Source organism: Halichoeres trimaculatus, unplaced genomic scaffold (genome assembly GCF_033239565.1).
Source record: "Halichoeres trimaculatus isolate MK-OKI-2021-1 unplaced genomic scaffold, fHalTri1.1 fHalTri1_scaffold_21, whole genome shotgun sequence".
Lineage (NCBI taxonomy): Eukaryota > Metazoa > Chordata > Actinopteri > Labriformes > Labridae > Halichoeres > Halichoeres trimaculatus.
This window is the reverse complement of record NW_027437199.1, coordinates 4,943,186-4,970,340: the sequence shown is the minus strand read 5'-3', so window position 1 is coordinate 4,970,340 and position 27,155 is coordinate 4,943,186. Positions and strand designations below refer to the sequence as shown.

The 27,155-nt window shown below is 38.5% G+C and overlaps 1 protein-coding gene across 1 annotated transcript in view; it reads right to left on the bottom strand.

The window, feature by feature from the left end:
* LOC141810504 (liprin-beta-1-like) overlaps nucleotides 1-26,890 on the bottom strand; it is a 39,844-nt gene extending 12,954 nt beyond the window's left edge. Inside the window, exons 1-8 of the mRNA XM_074698119.1 lie at nucleotides 26,735-26,890; nucleotides 15,232-15,311; nucleotides 11,669-11,874; nucleotides 10,707-10,787; nucleotides 7,334-7,447; nucleotides 7,142-7,252; nucleotides 4,310-4,402; nucleotides 1,397-1,532 (exon numbers count right to left, since the gene is read on the bottom strand). Of these exons, the coding sequence (XP_074554220.1) occupies nucleotides 1,397-1,532; nucleotides 4,310-4,402; nucleotides 7,142-7,252; nucleotides 7,334-7,447; nucleotides 10,707-10,787; nucleotides 11,669-11,874; nucleotides 15,232-15,295 (805 nt within the window). The 5' untranslated portion in view covers nucleotides 15,296-15,311; nucleotides 26,735-26,890. The remainder of the gene's footprint in view (nucleotides 1-1,396; nucleotides 1,533-4,309; nucleotides 4,403-7,141; nucleotides 7,253-7,333; nucleotides 7,448-10,706; nucleotides 10,788-11,668; nucleotides 11,875-15,231; nucleotides 15,312-26,734) is intronic.
* Between the last annotated feature and the right edge of the window lie 265 nt (nucleotides 26,891-27,155).

Genomic DNA, 27,155 nt, shown 5'->3' with positions numbered 1-27,155 from the left:
TTGTCCATGCCTGTTCTAGAGTGAAATGTTTTGAGATGCTAAAGCTTTCTCTAGATCTTCACGCTGGTCTGTGATGAGTGTGATGAGCAGAATGATCGTCCACCAGGTGTGGTTATTTATGAAGGTTCAGACCCTGAAAACATTTTCGAACCAGATGGACTATTTCCGTGGTGGATATAAGAAACTGTCTGTCTTGCGTGTCAGGTTAGTTTGTATCAGTCGCAAGGAGGAAAATAAATATTCATGGATACTTTTGGAGCCAAAGCTTGGATACCAATTAAACTTAACACCTCATAACATTATGATTGAGATTTTAAAATACTTTTTAAGGGCCTTAATTTTCCCACAACTGATTTATCAACTTAGGAGGATTTTGTAAGTGTATGTGTGAGTGTGGTTCTCTAATTCAGGGAACATACCACTATTCCATGGTCCATACAACGCACACCCCTGGAACTGAACTCAGCAAGTCCCTATACCTGGCAGGTGGTCCACCACATGCACAATGCCATGGCAGGATTTCTACACTACCAGTTCCAGCCGTTTTCATGGTGATGGTAAATCTCCATTCATTTAAATGGGATCGACAAAAAAGAATCTATTCATTTCCATTGGTCTGAAACTGCAAAAGAATTTAATATAGCCCAAAAAATTGTGATATAGCCCTGAAAAGTCATGGCTGCATAGTCGTTTTTAATGGGAAATGGGCGATCAAGGAGTGTTGGTTACACATAAACATCTACTTTATTGACTTCAGATGTTATTTCTGTGGACTTTAACTGTATATTATTCAATTCATCATGAGCAGAGCTTCCATAATAACTCTGTAACAAAACGGATTTTGGACTCAAAAGAAATTTCTTGCCATTTTAAAAAATAAACCCTGGCTAAATTTGTTTTTAAACCCTCCTAGATGACAAATCCATTGAGAAACAGACCTTTTTGGTCCAAAATGACTCAACTATATCCCACAGCGTAGCGCCCGTACAGCGAACACCTTCAGACGCTGATACTGTACAGAGCATGGCCCATATAAGAGACTCCCCTTTAAAATAAATGGCATTCTTCCGCCGTCAGAGGGATAAGATAAGTTCAGCAGACATGCAGGGAGTGAAACGCTCTGATATGTTTGGAGCCTGCAGAGAGACTGATGAGGAGTTAAGTCTGAAAGACTTACCTCATCACCTCGTTAGAGTTCAGACGGTGAGTAATTAATGGATGAATTCAGATGAAGTTATGATTTTATTAAGTGCTCAGAGATGTTGCTCGAGGGGCGATTCGGTGTTGTTGGAATGTGAAATGTCTGTTTGTCTAATCCTCCTAATCCCTTTTGTAATATTAGATTTGGACTCTATGAAACAAGAAGCTCTCAGACAGTTATTAAAGCTGCTCCTACCTCTTTCTCCTCCTCCTCCTCCTCCTCCTCCCTCCGCTCTGCTGTGGCTTTCCGTCTTCAGTCTGCTCTCGTCTTTCAGCCTCCTCAGCTCAGCCTCTCGCTCCTCCAGCTGCTTCTGCAGAAGCTGCAGCTCCTCCTGGAATCAAACATAACATGCACGTCTTTATTACTTCATTATTGAATCAGACACTGCCTGGATGTTTTTCGAGCTTTGAGTGCTCAGACACAGAATAGCAGACGACAGGAATGCCTTCATGAGATAAAATAAGACTATTTCAGTTCAGAGCGGCAAAAAGAATCAGTAAATACTCAACAACACAAAGTATCTAAGGGTATTCAAATGTTTTTAAGTGTTTTTTTTTGTTTCTGCTCAGTCTCAGCTCCAGCAGCGAAGGGACTTTTTCACAACTTTCATTTGCGTGGGATGTCAGAGCAAGAGAAAGACAGGAAGTCAGATGCCGAAACAACTTTTAACATACAGTTAATCTCAAAATAAAACACTTGATGTTGATAATAGATCCTATCTTAGTAAACTTTAACAACAAACAGCAACCAGCGAATGTTTTTTATTGATGTGGTGTAGGGGTAAGAGAGAAAAAATTGAAATCAAAATTTCAATTCAAAATCCTCTCTGATGTTTCTTGATTTATCTGAGAGCAGATCAGACAGCAGCAGACTGTGCACTGACTGTCTCATTGAAACACACGGGAGTGTGCATATGTGCGCGGATAAGATGGAGTGAATTGTCAGCGATCTGTTACTTATAAAAAAAAAAAAAAAAGCTCAGGAACATGTCTGTATAAACTTTCAATGTGAGTTATTTGTCTAATTTTCATATAGAGAGTTCACATTCGAAAAAATATTACACAAACAATTTTGACAAAATCTTTTATTATTTTTGGTTTTTCCATTTTTAAAACCAGGACAGAAGAACATGTTTTTTCTGTTATTCCATTTTTCTGTTTTGGTTTTAAAACGGAAAAACAAAACAACAAGTCAGTTTTTTCATTTTTTTAATTTGGTTTTGAAACAGTATAACGAAAGAACGAACCATACACAGATTCACTTTTCTCCAGCAGAGGGCGAAATGTTTAACTCTGACTCACGTGATGTGCATTTTATGGGAAAATATATTGAATAATATTGAAGAATCGCAACTTAAATCGAATCAGCCCCATAAAAATTGTAAAAGAATCAAATCGTGAGAATGGCACATTGTCCTAGCCCTAATGCATCATAGGGCTGGGCGATTATGGCAAAAATCAAAGCCAAGATTAATTGAACCTTCAACCTCGATTTCATTAATTCAGGATTATCCCGCTCTCATCTCGGTTAATTCTGTAATTTTGAAACAAGTTTCTGAAAGTGAACATTCATGGATGTACAATAGACGGTTACTTATTGAAAACGCACATCAGCCAGAAAAAATCAACTTTGGAGAGAGAATAGAAAGCGGGGAATAATCGAAATAATCGACACAGTAGTTTTATGTTGGTTAAAAGCTCTAATTGTCGGTTTTGATTATTTTTCATTTAATCGCCTAGCCCTAATGCATCGTTGTGATTCTGGTCGAAAACTTAACCGTTAATCAACTTAATATAATTCAGGCCATCTAGACTTTAGTTTTGTTATTTTGTCCTTCAAAGAATCAGAAATCATGCCCTGAAAGCTGATCTTCTCTTCTTTCAGGAAACTGTTTCTCTTGCACACACATTGTAGAGTTACGGTAATGAGAACAGTTTGCAGCTACTGTTTCCTGTGACTGGAATATTATTGCACATGTAAATCTATGCAGTGCTGTAAAACTCTCTCTTGTAAATATCTCTCCTAAAGCATTTCTTTTCTTGTTCAAGAAGCTGTTAAGCTTTTTTCGCTTGCTCAATTAGTAGAAGAGTTACGGTAATTTGAAGAGGGCTTGTAAAATGAGAGCGCTGCTTTGTTTGTTTGTGTAAGGATGAGGAAAAGAGGCCTTTAAAATGATTAATGAGCCAGGCTGTAAACATGAGCTTTTTTCATGGTTTCTTCAGACAGCCTCTAGTGGACACTGAAGGAACTGCACTTCTTAGATACTTCTGTATAGGCCTCGTTTTTCTAAACTGGAGTTTGCAGCTCAGTTTAAATGTGTCCAGTATTTTAGTTAATGATGCAATACATATAAAACTAAGCTCTATTCCCATCACCCTTAGCTGTACTTGGAGCTAATTGTTAATTTATAGCATCATTACACACTGAACGCTGAAGACTGGGGCCCAGATGAGTGTTAAAGCAAAGCTGTAAACTCTGCTGGATCTTGTAAAAACCTGTTTTGGCTTCTGTGGTTTTTCCAAAAGTTCCACAACATTAATAAGAATTAGAAGTTCAGTCAGCAGTAAAGTGAATTAGTTCAACACCAAACAGAAAACTCAGTGCTCGTTATTTCACACTGAAAAACTCTCAACGCAGGCAGAAAACCTCCAAACACAAGCAGCTCACAGATCCTTAAGGTCTAAGAGCTACAGAGGAGCTGTTATCTACCAGAAAGAGAAACGTCTGAATGTGTGACAGCAGCTTTTAGTGACCTGAACTTAGAGAAGTCAGGAGTTAGTGAAGATGTTGTTTCAATCGTGCAGTGTGAAGCACTTACAGCGAGTGGTGAAAGTCAGGGAAGCAGAGAGCAGCTGTGGTGAAGGAGGAGGAGCAGGTTTAGAGGATCTTTAAGGGCAGAAAGGACAAGCAGAGAACACTCTGGAGATTAAACCACGTTCACCTCATCGCCAGTGAACCGCACAGTGTTCCACTTTGGACGCTTGACGGGTTAGCATGTAGCAGAAAGGAGTTAAAGTCACAGAAGAGAGGAATAACAAAGGTTATGGTACATTACAGGAGGACAGAAACACTTCTGCTCTTCTGTCAAACCATCATCTGCAGGCTTACTTTGGTCGCTCTGAGTTTCTTCTCACACTGAAGTCTTTCATTCTCGATGTCAGTCACCCTGAACCGCAGGTCCGTTACTTCCTGGTACAAACCCTGGGGAGGAGAAAACAACTCTATTACCCATTAATCTCAGGCAGAAACCTGCTCCGGGGAGGTTTATTGAGACTGTGTGGGAGAGGGCTCTGAATTTTTCAACAGGGGGGAGATTTCCTGCCAAAAGCACCAAACATTATTCTCAGACTGACGTCCTAGAGGAGGGAATCTGAGAAAGTCCGTCCACACATGGAGACGGATCCTGAACCACGGGAAGCGTCACAGTCGATTAGAGTGAAACGGCTTTTCTCAAAATCAGAGAGAGTCTGGAGACAGGCTGAACAATTATACATAACATAGATTATTATCATTATTATCATTCAATCTGCAAAATCTGGGATGTTTCCCTTTTATTAGCAGGATCATGGCTGGCTCATACTTTAATTTGTCAGGATGAATCTGGATCATCTGCAGAGCAATCATGTAGTCAGTCACACTCAATACACAGACAGGAGGAGCAGATTCTGGCCATTTGGGACACTTCTTTTAAGTTTTTTGTAGCTCTCAGTATTTTTTAACAAGGCACAACAATGTCCCAGTGAAATTAGTGCAGCATGGGTTAAAAAAAAAAGACAGTATAAATAAAAAACTAAAATTGAACTATCTTGGGTGTTTTTTGTTGCTCTTAATTTTTGTCTTTTTTATCATTTGATCCTGGTGCTACTTTTAAACCAGTTGGTTCAATATCTGCACTTTCCAATAACAAGCTTGTTTTTCCACAGGCTGACAACAAAACTTCCACATCATTACGTCACTGAATTCATTTCCTAATTTCAGGAAACACACAAAAAAATACAACTAAACAAACTGATCTGAATAAAGAGTTTCTATTTGTCAAATTAAATCTGCTTTGTTATAAAATGGTGGTTTAGTAATGAATTAAACTTCCCCCTTTTTATTATTTTATTTTATTTTTTCTTTTAATTCAATTACATTTTTTATTTTTATTTAATATTTTATTTATTTATTTATTTTATATCTTATATATTTATTTATTTATTTATTTATTTATTTATTTATTTAATTTATTTCAAATTTATTTATTTATTGATTGTCTTATTATATTTTCTGTCCTGTTTAACTCTCTTTAGATTTTGATTCTATTTGTCTTGGCTTTGTTCTTGCCTTGTATGTATATAAAATGTAAAAATGTAAAAATGAATAAATAAATAAATAAATGATGAAAAAAAAAAGCACAAAATCTTCACTAGACCTGCTGAAATGATGAGGTCATCATATAAGGAAGGCACATTGGAAGGCTGGGGCCTCAAACATCAAGGTATGCCCCAAACAGGCCTCCAGAGAGCTGACCAATCAGAGAGAAGGGGGTTTGTGGAGCGGAAAGCCTTAAAGGGACAGCAGCTTAAGTAAAGTGTTCCAGTCAGAGGCTGAAATAAGGGTTTTGTAAAACACCAGGGAGAGAAAACAAGGATTTTATAGCTCTAAACCACATGAGGATACTACAGGGTCACCAGAGGGACATTAAAAGACTTGAAAAAAAAGCACAATACTATGGCGTCAGGAAAGTGTCAATTTGAGCGCCACGTGCTCGAGGTCTCGGTTTGCACTCTCACTGTTGCACTCTGCGCCCTCAACCTCCTTCTTTCTGATTGGTCACCTTACATGCCTACTGTTTCCAGGTCAGGGGCAATTTGACCAAAAAACATTAGGCATGTAAGGTGACCAATCAGAAAGAGGGAGGTTGGGGGGGGCCGGGCGCAAACAGAGACCTTTATGTGCACTGATTATGGTTTCTATGCGTGCTCAAATTGGCCCTTTCCTGACGCCATACAATCCCCCCTCTTTAAACTATTTTTGCATTTGATTTTGCGAGAATTGCATCCATTAAATTTTTGTTGTAACAAAAAAGATGAACAAAAAGAGCTCCAAATAATTACGTAAACATGTTGGTTACAACGAATCCCTTTATTTCTCTGTTTAAGCAAAACAGAAACATGAAAGTTTGTCTCTTTTTGTCCGTTTTATTAGTATTAATGGAGGAAAAGGTCAATCTTCTGACCGTGGTTCAAGCTAAAGCCATAAAAGGCTCGTATCAATCTGAATCTGTAAATACTCACAGTTTAATAGACTTACTTCTACTACTATTACCTATTGGTGTGTGCTATCTCTGTGTGTGCTTGTTTGGTTATGACTCTTTAGAGGAAGCTTTTTTAAAATAAAGTTCATAAATTAGGAACAAAAGTTGGAGAAGAAGCAGATCTGGGAGAACGGCAGCACCGCTGAGTGATTCTGTGTTTTTTAGGGTTTGATTTAAAGTTTAATGGAGGCGAAATGGAAACAAAAACAAACACACACAGTTGCATTCAGATCAGTTACCTCTCCTCAGGGCGTACTGTGTGGAAACACTACATAATATTCTCCGAATGTGTGCCTGGACAGCGCGTATGGAAACTATAACTCTCACAGCCCCTCAGAGGGGAGGAGAGGGGAGGAGAGGGGAGGAGAGGGCACCGGAGGGGGCGGGGGGCTTCAGCAGGAAGCAGCTGCAGGAGCTGAAGGGGTGTTTAGCTCTGTTTTGTAACCCTTGAAGAAGTTCAGCCTGCACCACATGACGTGACCGAGTCCTCCATCGGACTGTGACGGACCTTTGTGACTTTAAAACAATGACTGGGCTGCTGCCAGGATCCAGAGTCACACATCACGTAAAAACAAGGCACAGGTGCAGCTGAGACCCTCAGATTTCCCCGTTCCTCTTCACAAGTTCAGGCCAAGTTTTACCTCATTGTCCCTGTGATCTCGCTCCACAGACGTCAGCTTCAGCTTCAGACTGGACACTTCGGTCATCAGCTCCAGCTTCTGGGTCTCCAACGCTGACCGGGTCAAAAGCTCCTGTGAGCAGAACGCACATTTCATGAAGGTGAAAAGACACAGAGTGCAGAAGCGAGGTACTAAAAGCTGGAGGGGGTTTACCTGTTGAAGCAGATCCTCTGTGGCATTCAGTTTCTGTCTGTGATGCTCCAAACAGGAGTCCAGGTCCCGGATTTTCTCACCCTGCACCTCCACCTGGTCTGTGAGGACACTTACCTGAACAAGAGGAGACATTAATCAATCTTTACAGACATGAAAACAATCATCCTGTGAAGCAGACTCTCCTGAAAGAAAAACTAAACCCTGCATCTCAATCTAAATGTAGTCCTGTTTGAGTAACTTCTGCTAAACACTACAATCATCCACAGATTTAGAAATCATTGAGCCTTTCTGAAAGGATGAAACACTACCTGCCATGTCATATGAGTAGCTGCGAGTGTGAGAGCCATAAATAGGTTAGAAACGCTGCAAATCGCTGAGGGACTGAGCGCCAAATTGTTGGTTTTCTGTTGATTTACCAACATTGAGAGCCAGAGCCAGATTTGTGCTATCTTTCATCCTAAATTTAATCAAATTGCAGCATCATCCATCAGTCTGGAGAATTCTGCATATTTCAAGGAGTTAGCTTGAGTAGATGTGTGCACAATATCTGAGTTTAGAGAGAAAGGAAGGTGTAAAAAAAAGTCACGCCAACAGTGAAAATGCAATTGAATGCTGGCGCCTATAGAGGTGAATTTGGCTTCAAAGTCCACAAAAGCTAAGATTTGTAATCTTTAATCAAACATTGAGCTTAAGATCATACTATATAATGGGGTTAACCACCAAAAAAACACAAAATCTCACTCTGACGGATAGCAAATGACTCCCAGCTTTACGAGGGAGACGTCAACAAGTGGACAGATCCTCAGAGGATGAGTTTAACACACAACTCACTCGATCTTTATCGCTAAGGCCTTGTACACATGTCGCCTCGTATCCTCAAACACGAAACCAAAATCTTCACTTTGGCTGGACATTTTAGAAAACACTGTTTTTGGTCACATAAAACTGCGGTTTTGTGTCGCTGATTGGGAATAAAGGTGCTATGAGGAGGATCTGTTTTGATTGCACTCCCTCGCCACCTTGTGGCCTGGAGTCTCCACACACTGTTGTAAATGACTTTTAGTGAGGCGTGTGTTTGTTTTGGAAATTGATGGAGATCAAAACAAATTTTTCTTTGTTCAAGTCAATTTTTTAATGGATACAACACGCTGAGGTAAGGTATTTATCAGTACAGTTATGTAGCGCTACGGTTTGAAACGTGACACGTGAAACATTGTAGCAGCCGGCTATATGTTAGCACAGTGCTCCAACGTATCTGTAGGCTAACGTGACAACAAGTTAACACTGTCAGTTTGTAAGTAGTTTAGTAACTGTTTATATTAAGCGCAGCTAACAGCCAGGTGCTCTAAGACGTGTCTGTAATGTGTAACATTAGTGAATCCTGGTTATGTCCTGCCAGTCATCTACCAATCAGAGCTAACGTAACCTCACTCTTCATTTTATTGATAGACTCTCAAGTTTGAACAGACCACTGCAGAATAACTGCTGACTGTGGGTTGGAATCAACATTAGCACAAACAGATTAGCCTCTGTGTTAGCCTTTAGCTCGTGCTCTATCTCTCTCCTGTTCGTCTTTCTTCTGCTCTTCTGTCCTTTTTCTGTCTGACAGTTAGGCTCCAGTGTCAACCATCACTACAAAATTAATCACAGAAATCATTTTTAACAGAGAAAAACACAGATCTCTCTCCTCACTACTAAACTTTGTCAGCTGGCGTGGTGTTGTCTTGGAGACCTAGACGTGCTGTAGATCAATCCAAACTGGAAGCTAAGAAATAGCAATTTAAAATAACCTGTAACCAGCAGTATTGGTGCTGGTAATCTCATTTTAAAGTGTGGATTAGGATCAGGCATATATCTAGAAGAGAGACTTTTTTAAACTCCTCACAGCCTCTTTAACGTATAAAAACATATGCGGTTTCCCAGATATCTGGCTACGTGTAGACATATGTTCAGCCTATGAAATATGCAGACATGAACTTTTGTCAATGTTGCCTAATTGTTTGTGCATCTTTCTCATGACATAGGTAGGAATCTTTCAGGTACAGACTCATCAAACCTTACAAGAAATTTCTAGAGAGAACAGCTGATCTATTTTAAGATGGTCTGAGAATTAAATTAAATTAAAAAAGAAAATTTGTGCGGAGAAGATGACATCTTAAGGCGGAATATCTATTCAAGAGCAGCCACACTGTGTCTTCATTGTAGAAAAAATAGTCTTACTAGACTTTATATGAGCCAGATTCACCTGAAAAGTCTGAAAAAGTGTCTTGTTTCAAGACGATAAAAGACGAAAAATGACGCCTGAGATGTTTGTAAAGTTTACTTGTAAAGTTCACTTGTAAAGAACTTTTTTATACACCATCAGGCATTGTTTTATTGAATATATTTTATTTTCTGCCTTTATTTTTCTCTTTTTATCTTTAATTCCACAGTTTTCATTGTGGTTAGCAAACAAAGTGTCACATCGTAAATGGAAACACATTTCCTGCTCACATGACAACAAACACTCTGAATCTCTGGACTTGTTAGGTGATTGTGGCTCATGATTTTTTTTTTTTTTTTTTTTAAAGAAAATAAGACGTAAACTCACATAATACAACTTAACTCAGGGTTCCTACAGCTCAAGGCTAGATAAATTTAAGACTTTTTAAGACTTTTTTAATGACGTTGGAAATCAGATTTAAAAACAAGTCAACAACGAACCACAATTGAAACAAACAAAACTAACAAACAAAAACACCACTGAATTACCTGAGTTAGAGGCAATTTTAACCCAATGTTTATTTCACATAAAACATCACTTTTTACCTTTTTTTCAACTCCATTTTTACATCTTTATGCCTATTTTGCCCCCATTCATCTTTTTTGGCCACTGTCACAACCACTTTTGAATTTTTTACACGGTTTTTGAAATTTAATTTCAAATTTATTTCTCAATTTTGCTGCCATAATGAATTTTCCTACGCCACTTTTGGATTTTTTTGCCAATTGTCTTAATGTTTTTCTCTCTCCAGGCACCCTAGGTAGAACCAAGACATGCGTCTGCTTTAAAAGTTCCTGGTGCAACCACATCACCGTTTTGTTAATTCCACTATTGTTATTATGTAATGTTGCCACGAGAATAAATCAGGAAATTATTTAGAAAAATAGATAAATGTTACTTAATATTTTTTTTATTTCAAAATAACATAAATCTTACCAATGTGTTCAAATTTTTAAGACTTTTGAAATTTGGATTTAAGACGTTTTAATGCCAATTCAGGCCTTTTTTTCAGAATTATGAATTCAATGCCTTTTAAGACTTTTCAAGGATCCACTGGAACCCTGTAACTTCCACTTTGGGAGTAATTGTTTGTCAGTTATTCTCACCAACCTGGAGAATAAGACACTCTTTGTCGCTCTCCAGTCGTGACAGACGCTCTTGGTAGACGGCCTCTGAGCTGTGGCCGTTGGTCTGAAAGAAGAAAAAACACATTTTCATTTCTGTTTTCTTTCTAATCGTTGCATTTGCAGCATCAGTTAACAGAAACTGTGTCTTTTAGGTGACAGCTTGAGAAGAAAAAAAGAGGCTGTGGAGTTAAAACCCTGAAGAGGAACAGAAACACAAGGTCGATAGACTTCTGAAGGCTGCTCGGTTGTGTAACTATGAAACCATCTGACAGTGAACTCATATGGTCTTCACTGGAGGACAGAAAAAAACAGGCATGTGGAGTTTTCAGAGAAGCATGTGAGGGTCAATAGTTTTCTCACATGCAAGTGATTCAAAAATCGAATCAAAAGCAAACTTTTCTCTCAAATATCACACGTGGAGCGAGACGAGGCCGTGAGGGAAGAAAAACAGGAGATGGAAAGTATTTGAAGGAGGACTCCTATAGAAACTCCATCACTCACCGAGCATGTCATAACAGCACTTCTACAATAAACAGTCCCTATGTGTGCATTAGATTTAATCAGAACAGGCTTTGTGTTGAAGTGAAGCATGAAAAAACTGATTTTATCAGCCAAAAAGCTGCACAAAAATAGTCTTTGGCAGGAGGATGCATGAAGTCATCCTCTCTCAAAGGTCGGTGACAAGAAACAGCTTCAACTTTCTGCAACCTGCAGAGCTGGAAAAGCTCTCAGACATCAAAAAAGGAGCTTGGATAGTTAGAGATGGACTGAAATCAAATGAAAGTGATGGGATGCATTTTGTCCAGATGTTTGAAAAGCATGCATCTCTGCAGGAAACAGATGAATGTCTAGAAAGTGCATCCATGTCAGGTGAGCAAAGTTAAATCGCTGCCATACGAGAGAAAGTCGTGCACCGAGACTCGACTCCACAAACAATCTTTTTACCAATCGACCGTGCAGCCACTCTGCCAACCCCTCGGCTGTTGAATCGGGGATCTGACACCGCAGGTTGTCCCTCTCCTCGTTGTCCATCAGCTCCAGGGCTCCCCTCAGGTCCTCCAGCAGGTGCAGCACCCTGAGGCCCCCCAGGAAAGGTGACGTGGGTGACTGGCAGTCGAACAGCCCGTTGGAGTAATCCATGGCCTTGGAGCCTGAGAGGAGGAGAGAGGAGGAGTGAGATCATGAAGTTGTGAAAGCAGGATAACTCATCCTGCTGGCAGAATTTATAAACTCGTATCTAATGTGATCAGAATGTGGATCAATCAACGAGCTGTGACAGGAAGTCAAGATTTAGGGTCAGGGCTACATTTGGAGCCGATCTGTGGAAGCTGTAAATTTTTTGTTTTTATTCCTCTGAAATTTCTTTTCTTTTAATTAACAGGGTTTTTAAGCTTTAGCTTCTCCTCTGTTAGTATTTTTGACAGACGCTTGTTTTAAGTCGTTTATTTTCCTCTTATGTTGTAAATAAACTCTCAAATTTGCTAACACTTCCTTCTTTCTTACAATTAATTAATATCAGATAAAATGAACTCATTTATATGTTCTCTTTAACTCTAGACTCTGGTTTCCCTCGATGCTCAGCATTTAGTGGCAAGAACAGGATTATATTTGACTGAAAATAACATGATTTTGTTGTTTAGGCTTGTGTATATGCCTATTATGTAGCAGTGTATATACACTGGAAAAACTGAAATCGTATCAAGTGTTTTTGTCTTATTTTCAGTAGAAAATTTCTTTTTAGACTTAAAATGAGCCACATTCACCTGACCAGAACAGAAAAACGTCTCATTTCAAGTTATTTAGAGACTTAAATGAAGTCTGAATTGTTTGTAACAAGTAAAAAAAAATATGTCAATGCAACATGAGAAAACATAAGAAAAGTTACTTGAATTGAGACATTACCCTAGTTTTAAGCAGATTTTCTAGCATTTTTTTCTTGTTCCATTGGCCAATTTTTTTTTACTTGTTACAAGCAATTTAGACCTCATTTTAGTTTTAAACAGACTGATTAGTTGAATGCGGCTTGTATCGAGTACATTAAGACATTTTTTACTTAAAATGGGACAAAAACACTTGATAAGATTTCATTTTTTGCAGTGTACCTATTTGGTACAGTCCTCTACTGAAAATCTGTCAAAACTGGAAAACATTGCTTCTCATATCAAAAATTTGTATGTGACTAACTGCAGTTAATTGAGATTAATTACTTACAAAGCCACTGAACATCTGGACTAATGTTTTTTAACTGTGCTCCACCACTAGTATTTATTGTTTCTTCCCTTATTCCCAAACTATTTTTGGGGAATTAATCGTTCCATAATCCTAAATTGATCTACTACCTGGATTTAAACAATCACAGAAGAAAGGCAGCACCTAAAAGCACTAGATATGCACCGATCAATCGGTCGGCCTATCAGTTGTTGCTGATTTCTCACTTAAAACTGATGTTGTATATCTCCAGGAAGGTCTGACAGCCAGCCATTGTTGCTTTTTGCTCTGAGACCAAAAACTCAGGACACTTTATTGGTTGTTTGAGTTAAAACATAAAGATTTTATTGTTTCACAGGTATTGTTCAGTGATTTTCAATAAAATAAGATTGGAACATTGAAGGTTATAAAAAATAAAAACTGGTACCGGCAGGTCAGGCTTCTTAAAGATCGGTGATCGCTGATCGGCTAGAAAATTGTGATAGTTGTACCCCTAATAAGCACGGCATGGATTGTTGGTAGCTTGATCTAGGAAATGGAGATTGTTTCATTGAGGCTGTGAAAATACTAAAATACTGGCCCTAAAAAAGAAGAAGGAGACATGGAGTCAATGGGTTTGCTGAGCATGTTGAGTCACTCAGAGATGCTGATCAAGCTCTTATTGAACTGAGGTAAACTAAGGTGTGATGTTGAAATGTTGGTCTATTTACATTTGGCCAAGGACGTTTTATTTACCTTTTTCATGCTTTGCACTGAAACGTCTTTTTTTCAAGTTGAAAGTATAAAAAAAGTACTTACAACTTGAATTTGTTGGTTTAGCCTTGAGATCATCATCTGCTCAAAATGCAAGATTGAAAAAAAACATGATTTTGTTGTTTAAGTTTATTGATATGTTCATGTTTTGATGAGTCATCGACCAAAATCCATCTGAAATGAAAAACTTTGCTTCTTGTCAAACATTGATGTGAGATTAAAATCTGATTAATTGCGATTAATTACCTACAAAGCCTCAATTAATCTTTAATTGAGTTCCACCACTAGTATTTAATGTTTCTTCCCTTATTCCTGAACTATCTTTGGGGAACTAAACATGCTATAATCCTAAATTGCTCTACTACCCTGATGTAAACAATCACAGAAGAAAGAAGGAATTGGTTAGCACGGTGTGGATTTGTCGATATTTTGATCTAAAAAATGGAGATGGTTTTATATGGCTGACTAGAAGCTGGTCGTGCTAGCTCTGCTAGCTTTAGCAAACTGGTTCCAAATTCTGGAAATTAGTGAATTCAATAAGGAATGTGCATTTGGGTTCCCCTCTCAGCTCCTGACAGCAACATAAATCTTTTTAAAGATTAGCTTCCAGTGAGTTTTTGGAGTCCACAGAAAAAATTTCTAATCCATCAGGAGCAGCTGTGTTGGCGTAGCACGATGTCACATGCAGAGCAGCAGTTAAAGATGTGAGAAAAGGATTATAAAAGACCAGAACAACCCATCTAAAGTAAGCGTAGCTTCACAAAACTATCATGTGACACAGAATGAGCAATAACCAAAAATTCAATCATCTCCTGTCGCTGCAGAAAACATATTTTCCGATTTTATCTTGGCAGTTAAAGCCGCAGCATGCTGTCTGAGTCTAACTGCATTATTTTGCGATCATGTGCCTCGGACTCCTCCACACCATCTGTCCTGTGTCTTAAATGTCAGATTTAATAAAGACGTCCAACAAACAAAGAGGGGGCTGAACGCATCAATATCCAAACTATCACAGCCTCCCCACAGTAGCGGCCGGGATCGGGGCTTGGTGATGGCTGTGGTTTCTGCGGAAACAAGGGGGGGACTTGAGGGGGGAGTCATGTGACCAGTCACCTCGCTCCCATTGGAAAGGTCAGCGCTATAATTACACACATCAGCGGAAAAGTTGGGAGTCTGAGAGCGAAGCCTGCTCAGCTCATCTGCAGGCTGGAGTTTGTATTCCAAACTTTCAGAGCTTGAATAATCATTAGTTTCCGTCACAGCGAGGACAATGGAAACTCGCTCTGCTTTCTCATGGAGGAGGAATGCAGAGAAAAGGGGCCAGGGATCCTCTTTAGCTGCACAGTCACAGCTTATTCCTGCACATTCAGGAAAATTAAGTGCAGGTAGAAAAGGAAGGACACATTGTACTACCGTTCACAGGACGTAGCACTCCCAGCTCGCACTTCAATGGCTTCCAGATGTGGCTGGAGCCCTCAGTATGCCATGCCCACTTTAAAAAAACAGCCACTGCCAGGTCTTAAAGTCCGAGTGTACTGTGTGGTTACCTGCTATGATTCCATCCATTTGCTCCAGGGCGGCTGCCAACATGTCGCTGGCGTCAGACATCATCCTCAGCTCGATGAATCTGAAAAAGAGGAGAAGAGGAAGAGGTTCAGATCCATAAAGCACACAGCCAAAACTAAGTCATTAATGAAAAACAGAGCCTGCTTTAAATTCAGACTCCAAACTGACGAGGGGTTCCCTGAAATTTACTGTGGGAAGAAAGCTTTACGTATCGCTTCATACACAAACACTGAATCTGTTACAGAGCCAAATAGTTCATAACAAAGTCACTTTCTTCTTGGTACTGTGAATTAAAACACAGCATGGGGTGAAAGTGACTCAAATCGTCCTCAGTGTGGAGAAACAGAAGAAGAAGGGTCAAAAATTCATCTATCAGAGGTTTAGTAACTGAACAAACAGATCCAAATATCCCGGTAATGATGTTATTTTTGTTTTCTATTCCTTTAAATTAAATTTAACCACGGACAACAACAGCTCACTTAACTAAATGTCACTTTGTCAGTTTGCTCAGTATGAAATCTTGTGATGTTTTTGCAGATATCTGGCAGCTGGCCCTGAATGCAGTGGCTTGTTTTTAAACTGCAGATACAAAGAGTCCCAATCATGAAACTTGTGAACAAACAAGATGAAAATTAGGAAAAGTTTCTCACTGTTCAAAAATTAAGACCAGAGAATTAAGAGCCTGTGATCATCAGCTGCGTATCTGCAGAAGCAGCACCAGTGAAATCAGATTCAGAGCGCTTCTCCTCAGTGCAAACTCTTGCTTGTTTTTTAAGGTGTGGGATATTTTACAAAGGAAAGTGTAAAAGACTCAGAAAGAATCACATCCTGGCATTTTCAGCAGCTCTTCACCTGAAAATTTAACCTTCAAAAAACAAGTCAGGTCAGTTTCTCCTCTGATACTTCGACAAAGTTTGTCCTGCAGCTTACAGATCCTGGTTGGTCTGTTAAAGAGAGAAACTCAAGAGTGTGGTGGAGTTCAGCTTTAGAAAGTGGGATTTTAAAATTAAATTCTGTCCTTTTTTTGCCACCAAAAAAAAATGGGGGGCAGTGAAAATACTTTTGAAACTCCCACCCCCTTCTGTCAACATGTGAGGAAGTTAAGGCCCATTTCTCCTCCCGTTACGTCCTTCACATTGGCACTACAGTTAACCAATGCATCCACCAGGGGGACTTATCAATATTGGTATCGGCCAATATTCACTCATTAGCTGCCAGCCACTTCCAGAGCACCTTGAGCGATCTTCCAAGACCAAAACTACCCAAGAAGAGTGGACTCTCTTTTTTCATGTCTCTCTTACTGTTTTTGACCCAAAAAACAGACAAAATGTACTCTTTTTGATCACGTTCATCTCGGGCGCTCCATCCTTTAACACTCTCCATTGTCATCTTTTCTCACGATGGCGCTGCTCTTTCTTTCTGAACTATCTCGACACATCATCTCAGATTTGTTTTTGTTTTGTTTTTTTGCTGTTTTTTTTTAAGTTACAAAAATTTGCATTTTTTTTCAGTATATAAATTAAATATATTAAAAAAAATCATAAAATTCCAAAAAGTTAAAAATTTCAGAAATTTGCCAAAATTCATAAATTCATAAAAAAAAGACAAAAAATAAAAATGCAAAAATTTGTTTTTTTTTAAAGAAGGAATTTTAAAAATTTGCAAATTTAGCAGAAATTCAAAAAATTTTGAACTTGCAACAGTTTCAAAAATTTACAAAATCTTCAAAAAATTTGTTCTTTTCTACATTTGAAAAAATGACAAAAAAATTTGAAAACTTAATTTCAAGATGTGATGGATTTTAAGTTCAACAAAATTTTATGGCATGATTATATTTAGTGTCAATGAATTAAATTATCAATACCCTCTGTAAGAAAAACAAAAATTATTTTATTTTACCAACATTGGTATCTGCAAATATTGGTTATCGGCCATAACAGCAATATTTATACCAGTTGGCCCAAATTTTCCATATTGGTCTGGTATTGGTGCCATATTGGTCATCTCACACCAGCTGTGTGTTCAGTCCGGCTTGTATCAGGACCTCCAGACAGCTGGAGTCACAGACCGAGGAGTTTCCTGGATTCCCACCTCAATGGTGATCCTCTCCTGGTTCATGTTGGGCTGTAAAACCCCAAACCTGTGGACTCCTGGTCTGGCTCTGCTGATCATGCCCGTTTGTTGTTGTAGTCCAGATAAATACCAGCTGGTTTGGACACAGTTTGTTTTATTTTGAAAGTCACTAGGTGTTTTTATGCGCTCTACTTCCTGTCTCACTCGATCTGCTTCTGCAGAATCAGGAGGCTTGTGTATCTGCTGGAGCCACTGTCAAATGCAATGAAACAAAGATGCATGTGATGTACTTCTCAAAGGACACAGACTTTCTCATCAAGGAAATAAGCAGTTCAATCATACATCAAACGAGATCGTAAATCACCACAAACTTGTGTTTGTTTGCTCCTGAACAAGCATCGGTTTAAAACTTCAAAGCCTGCTGCATGTTTTACATTTTCCATGTGAAACAAACGACTGTGTAAACCAGTAATCCTGGCGTGGAACAAGCCCTCATTCTTGCCTTACAAATGACTGCTGTATCAAATTAACCCCGCAGACTGAGAAAACGGCTGTTTGAAAGACAAAAAACAAAGTCATCTCCTGGAATTATTACCCAGAAAGCCTCGTTTCCAGCAGTCTGGGCAGTCACGGGGGCTCATTACGACGCTTCAATCTGGAATAATGGTACTATTCTCCCAGGGGTCTCAGGCCTCGTAGCGCCGGCATGCTTGGCATCTCAAACTTCCATAACAAAGTTGGGACAGTATCCCCCATGACAGCAGGATTCAAACACCTATCACATGTCCTGGTTTACACTCACAGGCTGCTCGTCACTAACACACACACAGGCTGGTTTAAAGGGGTTCAGTTGGTGTGAAGTAAGTATGAAGAGCGCCTAAACTACCTACACAAAAACAGAGGCTCTGCTTGTTCACATGCAGGGGGCAGGGGCTGCAGAGCTTACTTCATTTCCTCCTCCACTGGGGTCAAAGTGTCACACCCAGCATGGGCATTAGGAGCATAATTAAACCAATAGTCTCAATATGAGCCTGGGGGCAGGGTCTGCTGTTAACACAAGGAGCTTTAAGAGCCTGATTTCAGGAGTAAACGTCACACCGCTGTTTGTAGGCACGCCTCCATAAACATGACATTCACACTGATTATAAGCAGAACTGTGGACACACACAGGACTTACTAACATGTTTGTCTCTGCAGGTATTTCCACAGTTAGATGGAAACTATCCTCCGCTCTCAGCGGGGAGGAAGCTCTATTTAGTCAGCTGCAGGGTTCACCCCATGGGAGAAATTAAAAACAGCAAAATGAGGCGCTGCTCCGTCTGCAATCCAAATGTTTTCTCTCCATGTGTGAATGCAGAAAACAACAAGTGGTGTGAAGGTCTGAAGCAACCTTTACTTTAATAAGACCCATTTTGTGTTTGCCCACTAAAATTAAAGTCATTTGGGAGCCACAACATCGACTTTATCTTCACAATAAAGACAAAAGAGTGTATAAATTCTAATGATAGTAAAAATTTAGTGAAAAATTATTAAAATGAGACGTTTTTGGTGTTTACAAAATTGCACATGTGATATCTTTGTTTACTATTTTAAATATATTTGCAAAAAAACAAATTGCATTTAATTGTATAATGTATGTAATTTCAATAAGTTACAAAATTTAGGGGAAAAATTTGAAATTTCACAAATTTGCAAGATTTTTTGATTAAAAAAAACAATTGCTGAAAATTCTAAAAATTTAAAATGCCATGAATTTGCAAAATTTTTCATCTATAAATAAATAAAAACATGATAAAAAATGCAAAAAATTCAAAAATTTGAAATTTCAAAAATTTGCAAATCTTTTCAGTTAAAAAATAAATAAATACTACAAAATTGCAGAAAAGAACGAAAATTCAAAATTTCAGAAATTTGCAAATTTTGTAGTAAATAAATCAATTTATTAATAACAAAAAGTTGCAGAAATTCAAAAAATCTGAAACACCATAATTGTTTAAAAAATTCATAAATTTGCAAAAAAAGAAAAAAAATGAAAAGAGTAATTTAAATAATTAGCAAACTTGGCAGAGATTCCAAAAATGGGGAAAAAAATGTTTTTTCTACATTTGAAAAAATGACAAAAAAAATTGTTAAATCTTAAGAAAATTGAAAACTTCATTGCAATATGGGATGCATATTTAGTTTAACAAAATGGTTTGGCGTGATAATATTTTGTGTCAATGAATTTAACTATCCATTCCCTCTGAAAGTAAACCAAAAATTCTTTTGTTTTAATAATTAAAAAAAAGAAACAATGAGCCACTGCAAAAAAGTCAAAGAGCCACATGAGGCTCTAGAGCCGCTGGTTGGACACCCTTGGTCTAAAGTATCTGGTGAGGATGCAGGCAAGTAAATAAAAGCATCACTGAGACAACTTAAAACAAATCACATGGAGAGAGTCTGATCACTCCACATGCAACCCAGATTTAAAGGTTACACAACAAACAGGAGGCTCCGTCGGTCTGTCAGACACTGAAAGATGTTTTTCAAACCTCACATCAGTTCTCAGCAGCTCCAAGAGGAGTTTTCAGACCAAACTGAAGGAAAAGCCATGTGATGAAGAGCCTGTGACGATGATGGATAAGGCCGGTGCTGGAGAGAGCACCATACACATTCCTGAGCAGGTTAGTTCACCCTAAAACCGACACTAACCGCCTGGTACCGACATCCCCTCTGACCCCTGTGACCTCCCCTCCCTCCACCCTGAGACAACACCCTGAGAGACTGAGACATCAGGCTGGAGGTGTTTGTGCTGTCAGTTCTAACACTCAAAGACTATCTGCCGATCCAAAACCTTAAATCATCTGTTCAAACCAATTCAAAGCAGCATACTGGGTGCAGTGGGTACACTGGGTCCATGATCCTTCTCTACCATGAACGTGTCCACTGGGATTTCACACCATTTTACACGTACTGCTGCAGAAGAACTCAGCGAGAAATGAGATTAATGCACGGTAAGAAATAGACCCAGATATAAATGCAAACTTCATGCTTGTTTGACTGATACAGGGCGTTACTTCTCTCCAAACTCTTTCTCTGAGGTGTAAGTTCAAAAAACACAACCAAGAAATTATGGATTCATTTTTAGGGTGAGCGCTGGGGATGAAAAATATCTGTCTTCACTTCATGCAAATTTTATCTGAGGAATTTACAAAAGAGTCTTCAATTTACTTCATTTATGGGAAATAGACATCTTTAACTCACTGTGTGGCAGAGATTAAACATCAAAATTACAAATAACCATAAAGCTGTAACAATTAATATGGAGGCCAATGTCTGTAAATTGAAAAAAGAGAGCGTTGAGGCGAAATAACTTTAAATTTAAAGATTGAAAGGTCAAAATTACAGAACAGTAGACAAAATTATGGAAGAATAAGTCGTAGAAATGAATAAAAGGTCTCAATGAGGACTAAATTAGAAGTAACAATTTGATAAAAAGCAAAAATTAGGAGGAAAAAAGGTTGAAAAAATGTTCAAATTAAGGCCAAAATTAGGAGAAAAAGTTTGTTTTTTGTTTTTTTGAGGAAAAAATGCAATATCTGGACAAAATCAGTCAAAATGTTGATATGTGGAGCCAAAATTTGAAGAAATAGAGTTAACAATTTTTATATATTGGGTGAAAACAAACTAGAACTTTGAAAAAAGGCCAAAACTTGTATGAAACATCAAAATTTTGATCCTGAAAAAGTCAAAATTATGAGATAAAATGTTGAAATAACAGGATACTAGGTTTAATTTATTAGAGTTTAAGTTATAGTTATGAATAAAAATCAATCAAATGAGAAAAAGGTTCATATTAAAAGAGCCAAATTTGGCAGAGTAATGTCATATCATAAGATCAAAGTCCAAATAATGAGATAGACAACCCTCGACAACCCTTAAATATTAGCTGAAACTATGGGATAGCAGGCCAAAACTATGAGGGACCAAGAATTCAAAATTTTTAGTTAGGAGGCTGATGTTATGAATGTCTTTTTACCCTATTTTATTTTTCTTAAATAAAAATTTACATTTAAGATTTTATTGTTTTATATCTGCCAAGTCTTCCTTTCCTAACCTAGCAGAAATAAATCTATAGGAACTTCTTTCCACTGAACTCTTGAGTCCAAACTCTCTTTCTCAGAGTCCTGACGTTCTGTTTGACTCTGATTGTATCCAAAGAAAGTTTATATTATAGAAAAGATGAAACAGTTTAAAATTCTACCTCATCATTTCTAAAGCTGGAGGTGGTCTTCAAATCCACCAGATGGAGAGAGGGGAAGAAAGAGGGGGATGGTGACAATGCATCTGCTAAAGAAAATAGTCTGAGACTGCACGACCCTATGGTGAGTGGTGGGCTTTCAAAATAAACACACACACACGCACACATACTAACGCACACACACATAACCAAAAACACTCCTCTGCTGGTGCCTCAAACACTCGGGCTCCTACAGCCCACTTCCAGCTGTGGTACAGATGTGCGTTTCAGAATCCCACTGCCTCATAATCTAAGCAGCATTCGGCTGTTTTCAGAGGATGATCATATTGAAAACCAGCTACATGCTCACTGTTTTCTCAAAATGAAATATTAACTTACAGTATTACTCAAGTTGACCTGTCTCCATCTTTAAAATGTGGAAATCTGAATATGCAAAGAAACCACAGGTCGTTTTCTTTGGTTGGATCAATTGATGACTCTGCTACAAAACTATTCTTTACAAAAGTTTGGAAGTCTGGCTAGCAGTTAAAGCTAGCACTATATATTCAGAAGATATATATTCAACAAGCCCCTTCTTCAGTTGTCTTATCCTTAAAAAGTGAGAAAAAAATGCACACAAGATACCTTTTCATGTCCCCAAATATGTTAGTAAAGGTGTCCCACAGGGCACAATACTCGGTCCCTTTCTTTTTCCATGTAAATGTGTTTTGCCTTTCTGTGTGTCACCAGTATCAAAAATAAACCCTTAAAGGGACAATTTTTCAAAACCTTTAATCTTTTTTTCAGTTTTTGTTGGTTAAAAATAAATGTTAACACTTTCTCTGAGTCATAGTCTGCCTCAGAATAGATCAAAACCTCTCAAAACTGCTCTTTTTTATTTGCATTCCTTCAGCTCTGATCTAATTATCTTTAAATGTATTAAATCTGATTTAACAGCAGATTTTTTAAGAGGACACTGTCACACATACTTGTGAAACTGATGCCCCTGTGTTTCTGTGACTGCTCATAACCTAATGGTTTAACCAGATTTAAGAAGCAATGGGTACAAGTGACATTTTATTCTTTGCTCAAGACAGATATTAAAATGCTATCCAAATGAATATGAGAAGGTCAGATGTCAATACTGAATCTAAAAGATGTGTGCATTAATGTTTTATTCCACTCATGGATTCCCCTACAGGGTTTGCAGTAGGGGTGCACCGATACCGATCCTGGTATCGAGTATCGTGGGAAAGGGGTCAATCCATGATGCCAATCAGGCAACCAGCTTTATGCCGTTTTTTTTTTTCCAGCGCTCCTGGCTACTTGATTTAAAATGTTACCTTTGATGCACTTTCTTTTTTTTCTGCTTTACCAGCTTCAGAGTATAAAAGTTTACAATTGAATAGAATTTCTTTACATTCTGAAGCTTTGTTTTAGCCGAAATGCTGCTAAATATTTGAACATTTTAGTTCAAATAATACTAAACTTTAGTATTTACATCAAATCATTATTTGCCTTTTACCCAAAACATTACCAGTCTTATCCCACAGTAAGGCATGCAGGTTATAATTTAGCACTGGTATCAGATCAGGATCAGTATCAGTCAATACTCAAAGCCTAGGTATTGCTATTGGTTGATACCCAAAGCCCAGGTATTGGTATCAGTATCGGTAGATATGGAAAGCCCAGGTATCGATCAACTGATACCCAAAGCCAAGGTATCGGTTATCTGTATTGGTCGATACAGAAAAAAGCCCAGGTATCAGTATCCGTTGATACCCAAAGCACAGGTATCGGAATCGGTATCAGAATTGTACAATACCTAAAGCCCAGGTATCAATATCAGTATTGAAACCCAAAGCCCAGGTATCGGTTTCGGTATCAAAACCCAAAACCAAGGTATTGGTCAATACCCAAAGCCCAGGTATCGGTATGGGTATCAGTATTTGTCGATACCTAAAGCCCAGGTATCAGTATTGGTATCAGTATTGAACGATACCTAAAGCCCAGGTATTGGTATCGGTATCGATACCCAAATACCAGGTATTGGTATTGGTATCAGTATCGGTATGGATCGTTACCCAAAGCCCAAGCTGGCTTATGGTATTGAACGATACCCAAAGCCCACACATCGGTACCGGTAGCGGGTTCGGTGGATACCTAAAGCCAAAGTATTGATATTGGTATCAGTGGATACCCAAAGCCTAGGTGCTGATATTAGAACCAGAATGTGGATCAGTGCATCCCTAGTTTGCAGACCATAACAGTGGAAATAAATAACAACATAACTTAGTTTAAAAGCTCTGTATACACTTAAGATTTATTGCAAGAGCTATATTGATCAATAAGAATTTCTAATAAATATTTATTTCTAAATTCTGACAGAAAACCGTATCAGGAAAACACTGATTTAAACATTGAACATCTGCAAGTAATGCACAACAAATAAATGTCAGTAACTAATGTCTATTTCTTATGTTGCATCAATTTATCACCTGCAAACATATCTGTTCCTGACATCATTAGGATGAGTTAAAGGTAAAATCCTCAATGGGAAAATTTTGCATTCTCCCTTTAATGCTTTAAAAGTGACTCAAACTAATAAATAATCCTAACAGGTCAGCTGATACTTTAATTTCTAGCTGAGCTTGGTTGAACAGTTGAATTCACGGTGGTATTTAAAAGAGGTGACGTGGACACAAAGCATGACACGGCCTTGTGGAAGTCAATCCCACGTGAAATCCAACCACCAGTGAAACACCCTGCCTTTGTTTACACTTCCCCCTCAGAGAGGTGGACTTTAAGTTCGTGCTGCTGTGAGGGCAGACTGTTTGACAGGAACGACAGGCCAGACTTTAAACGAGCACTTCATTTATACACAAACAAGTCTTTGTCTCTCAGAGACGCTCACATGATAGCACTGCCGCACTCAACCTTAGTTATTGCGTTTCTTTCCATGTGGCTCCAGACTTCATCACAGCCTGAAATCACACTGAAGGAGGGGGAAAATGAAAGAGGACTGTGGAAAAGAAGCAGGAGGAACTCAGTAAGAGACAGCAGGCCAAGAAAAACGGCTGCTCATTGCTTCTCTTATCAAGGTCTTTGCAAAAAGGAAGCGTTTTCACAGTCTTTTAAGGGCATAAATTCACAGCTGCTGCTGCTTTAAGCGTACACCACAAGGATACACAAAAACTAAAGAGAGAGGAGTTTAACAGCGGTCATCCTGACTTCAATGAATGAAAGCAGAAACAGGCATCTCTCCACTCAGGAAGACCTTCAGTCAGTCCTGTCAGGAAGCGTTTCCTGGCACATTCAGGAGAAATGTCTTCCTCTTACTCAGAATCGCTCTGAAAGCAATAAGGAGAGCTAAAGCTGAAAACCCACAAGCTGCTCGCACAGCTCGTTTCCAACACTCCCTCTTTAATTATATTCCTGAATGTTTCAGATTAAGATTTCGATTTAATTTCTGCTGCGTGGATGTAAACTTCTTGGTATCTCTTGTGACTTCGAGCGCCACCTCCCTCCTTTTTCAGCTGCACAAGAGTACTGTACCAAGAATGCAAGGAATGCACATGTCGAGGAGGAAAGGTGGCTGAGATGGAGAGGCGCCTGTTAAGTTTCTTGACACGTCTCTACAAGTGATATGTCAAAAAAAAAAATCTGTGCCATGATGATTTAACAGCAGGCCACGTTGCTCCTATACAAACTAGGCCCAATCGTGGACTTTGACTCCTCTTATGAGACTGAGCTGCAAATAAACGCCTGCAGGAAACACGCCGATTAATGCCTGGGGATTTATTTATCCAAGTGTTTGGAAATCTCTCAGCAAGGTGGAATTGTGTTTCGTTCTGCAGGAGGTACAGTTGTGCAAGCAAGTGTGCAGCAGCATGGATCTCCAGAGCAGCCAGCCGTTAGCAAGGAGAGCACAGCCGGACTCAAATATGGTTATAGTCAGAGGAGGGAACGAAATCCTTTGTTTTGATTTGTCTCCCCGGAAGGCAAGAAGACATCATCACAAGCACGCAGAGTTTAAAGCTGCCAGCAGGTCATGCAGCGCCTCAGAAGGAGGGTTTTTCCTGAGTAACTGTAACCTCACTGCAGAGGTTTACCCGAACAAAGCCTGCACACGTCTGAGGATGATGATAAAAGGAGCTGACAGTGGACTCCAGGCAGATTTAAACAGCCGGCTTTCAGTTGGCAACTACTGCTTTGGAGTCCAGCAAAGTCTGACTGGAGGTTCACCACAATGAATCATACTGTGTTGTAGATTAAAGAACATGTGATGTAGAAATTAGCTCTGGTTGAATTACAAACAAAGCTGGCATCAGTCACTTTACTTAAAGACACCATGAGGATAAATAAACCATTCTCGAACATGTTTTACATACAAGCTAGCCTTTAGGCAATGCTAAAGCTAACTGAAGGTGGTTTCTTCAGAATAAAAACTCTGTTTCCCATCAGCACTATCACCCACTGCCATGAAGACTTAACTCTTACCACGGTGTGCATTTGTTTTGGAGAGCAAATCTTTTTAACACTACTTTCTTCTGTTTAAGACAACAAAGTACTAATAGTTCTGAATGTGGTAGTGTTAAAAACATGACAAAAGTTGATAAAATATTTGAAAATAACACATTTGTGGTAGAGATAATCTCATTTAAAATCATGAATAGTAATAGTAGTGCAATATCACTCATAAAATCTTCACAGAAACTTTAAATATTTTTTTTTTATGTTTTTGGATTATTTAGGATCCAGGAGAAACATCGTCGCAAAAATTAATGTGTTTAAAGTCAGAATCACGCTTTGATTTCCGTTATCGCACTTTATGTTATCGCGATATTTCACTGTTAGCTTGTATATCTATCATAAAAGGTGTATCTTAACGTCCAAAAAGTACTAAAACTGTCAGGGTAAACTCTCTCTTTCACTTAAATACCATAATTAAATGTCTTTTTGTTATATTTAGCATTTGTAAAATTGTTTTACGTGGGTACATTTCAGTAAATGTGAAATAACAGCACTGGAAATGCATTTATTTGTAATTACGCTTCACAGAAAATATAATTTAATGAAAACTACTGACAGCGCTACATCAAATGTAAAACAGCAGCCCTGAACGTCACCAAACCCGGTAAGATTAAAAGTTTCTGCTTCGATAAAATTCGCTTAAACTTGAGTTAACTTACAGTTTACGACCAGGAAACGTGAAAAGAGGGTCCTGCAGTCTCCAGAGGCTTTACTCCAAACACTTCAGGGACTTTTTACAGGAGCTTCATGGTTTGCTTCACCTTCCCATTGAGTTTCTCTGAGAACTGAAGTTTTCATCCCAAACTTCAGTTACATTAAGGCGGCAAGTTACTCACACACTGAGAGGCACATCCGGGAGATTCGCCTTCAAAATAAAAGCATACAAGGACTATAAACGAACGTCTTTGGTTTCCTCTTGCTTTTATTCACTTGTGGTGGTTTATTAAAATGTTTCGTTTGTATGACTTTCTTAAAATGACTTTGAAAAAAACGAATTAGTGTATAACAAGACGAAATAAAACAGAAAAAAAAAACAGGTGGTAAGTGATAGATTGAGGTCAGCTTTCTTCGTCAAATCAT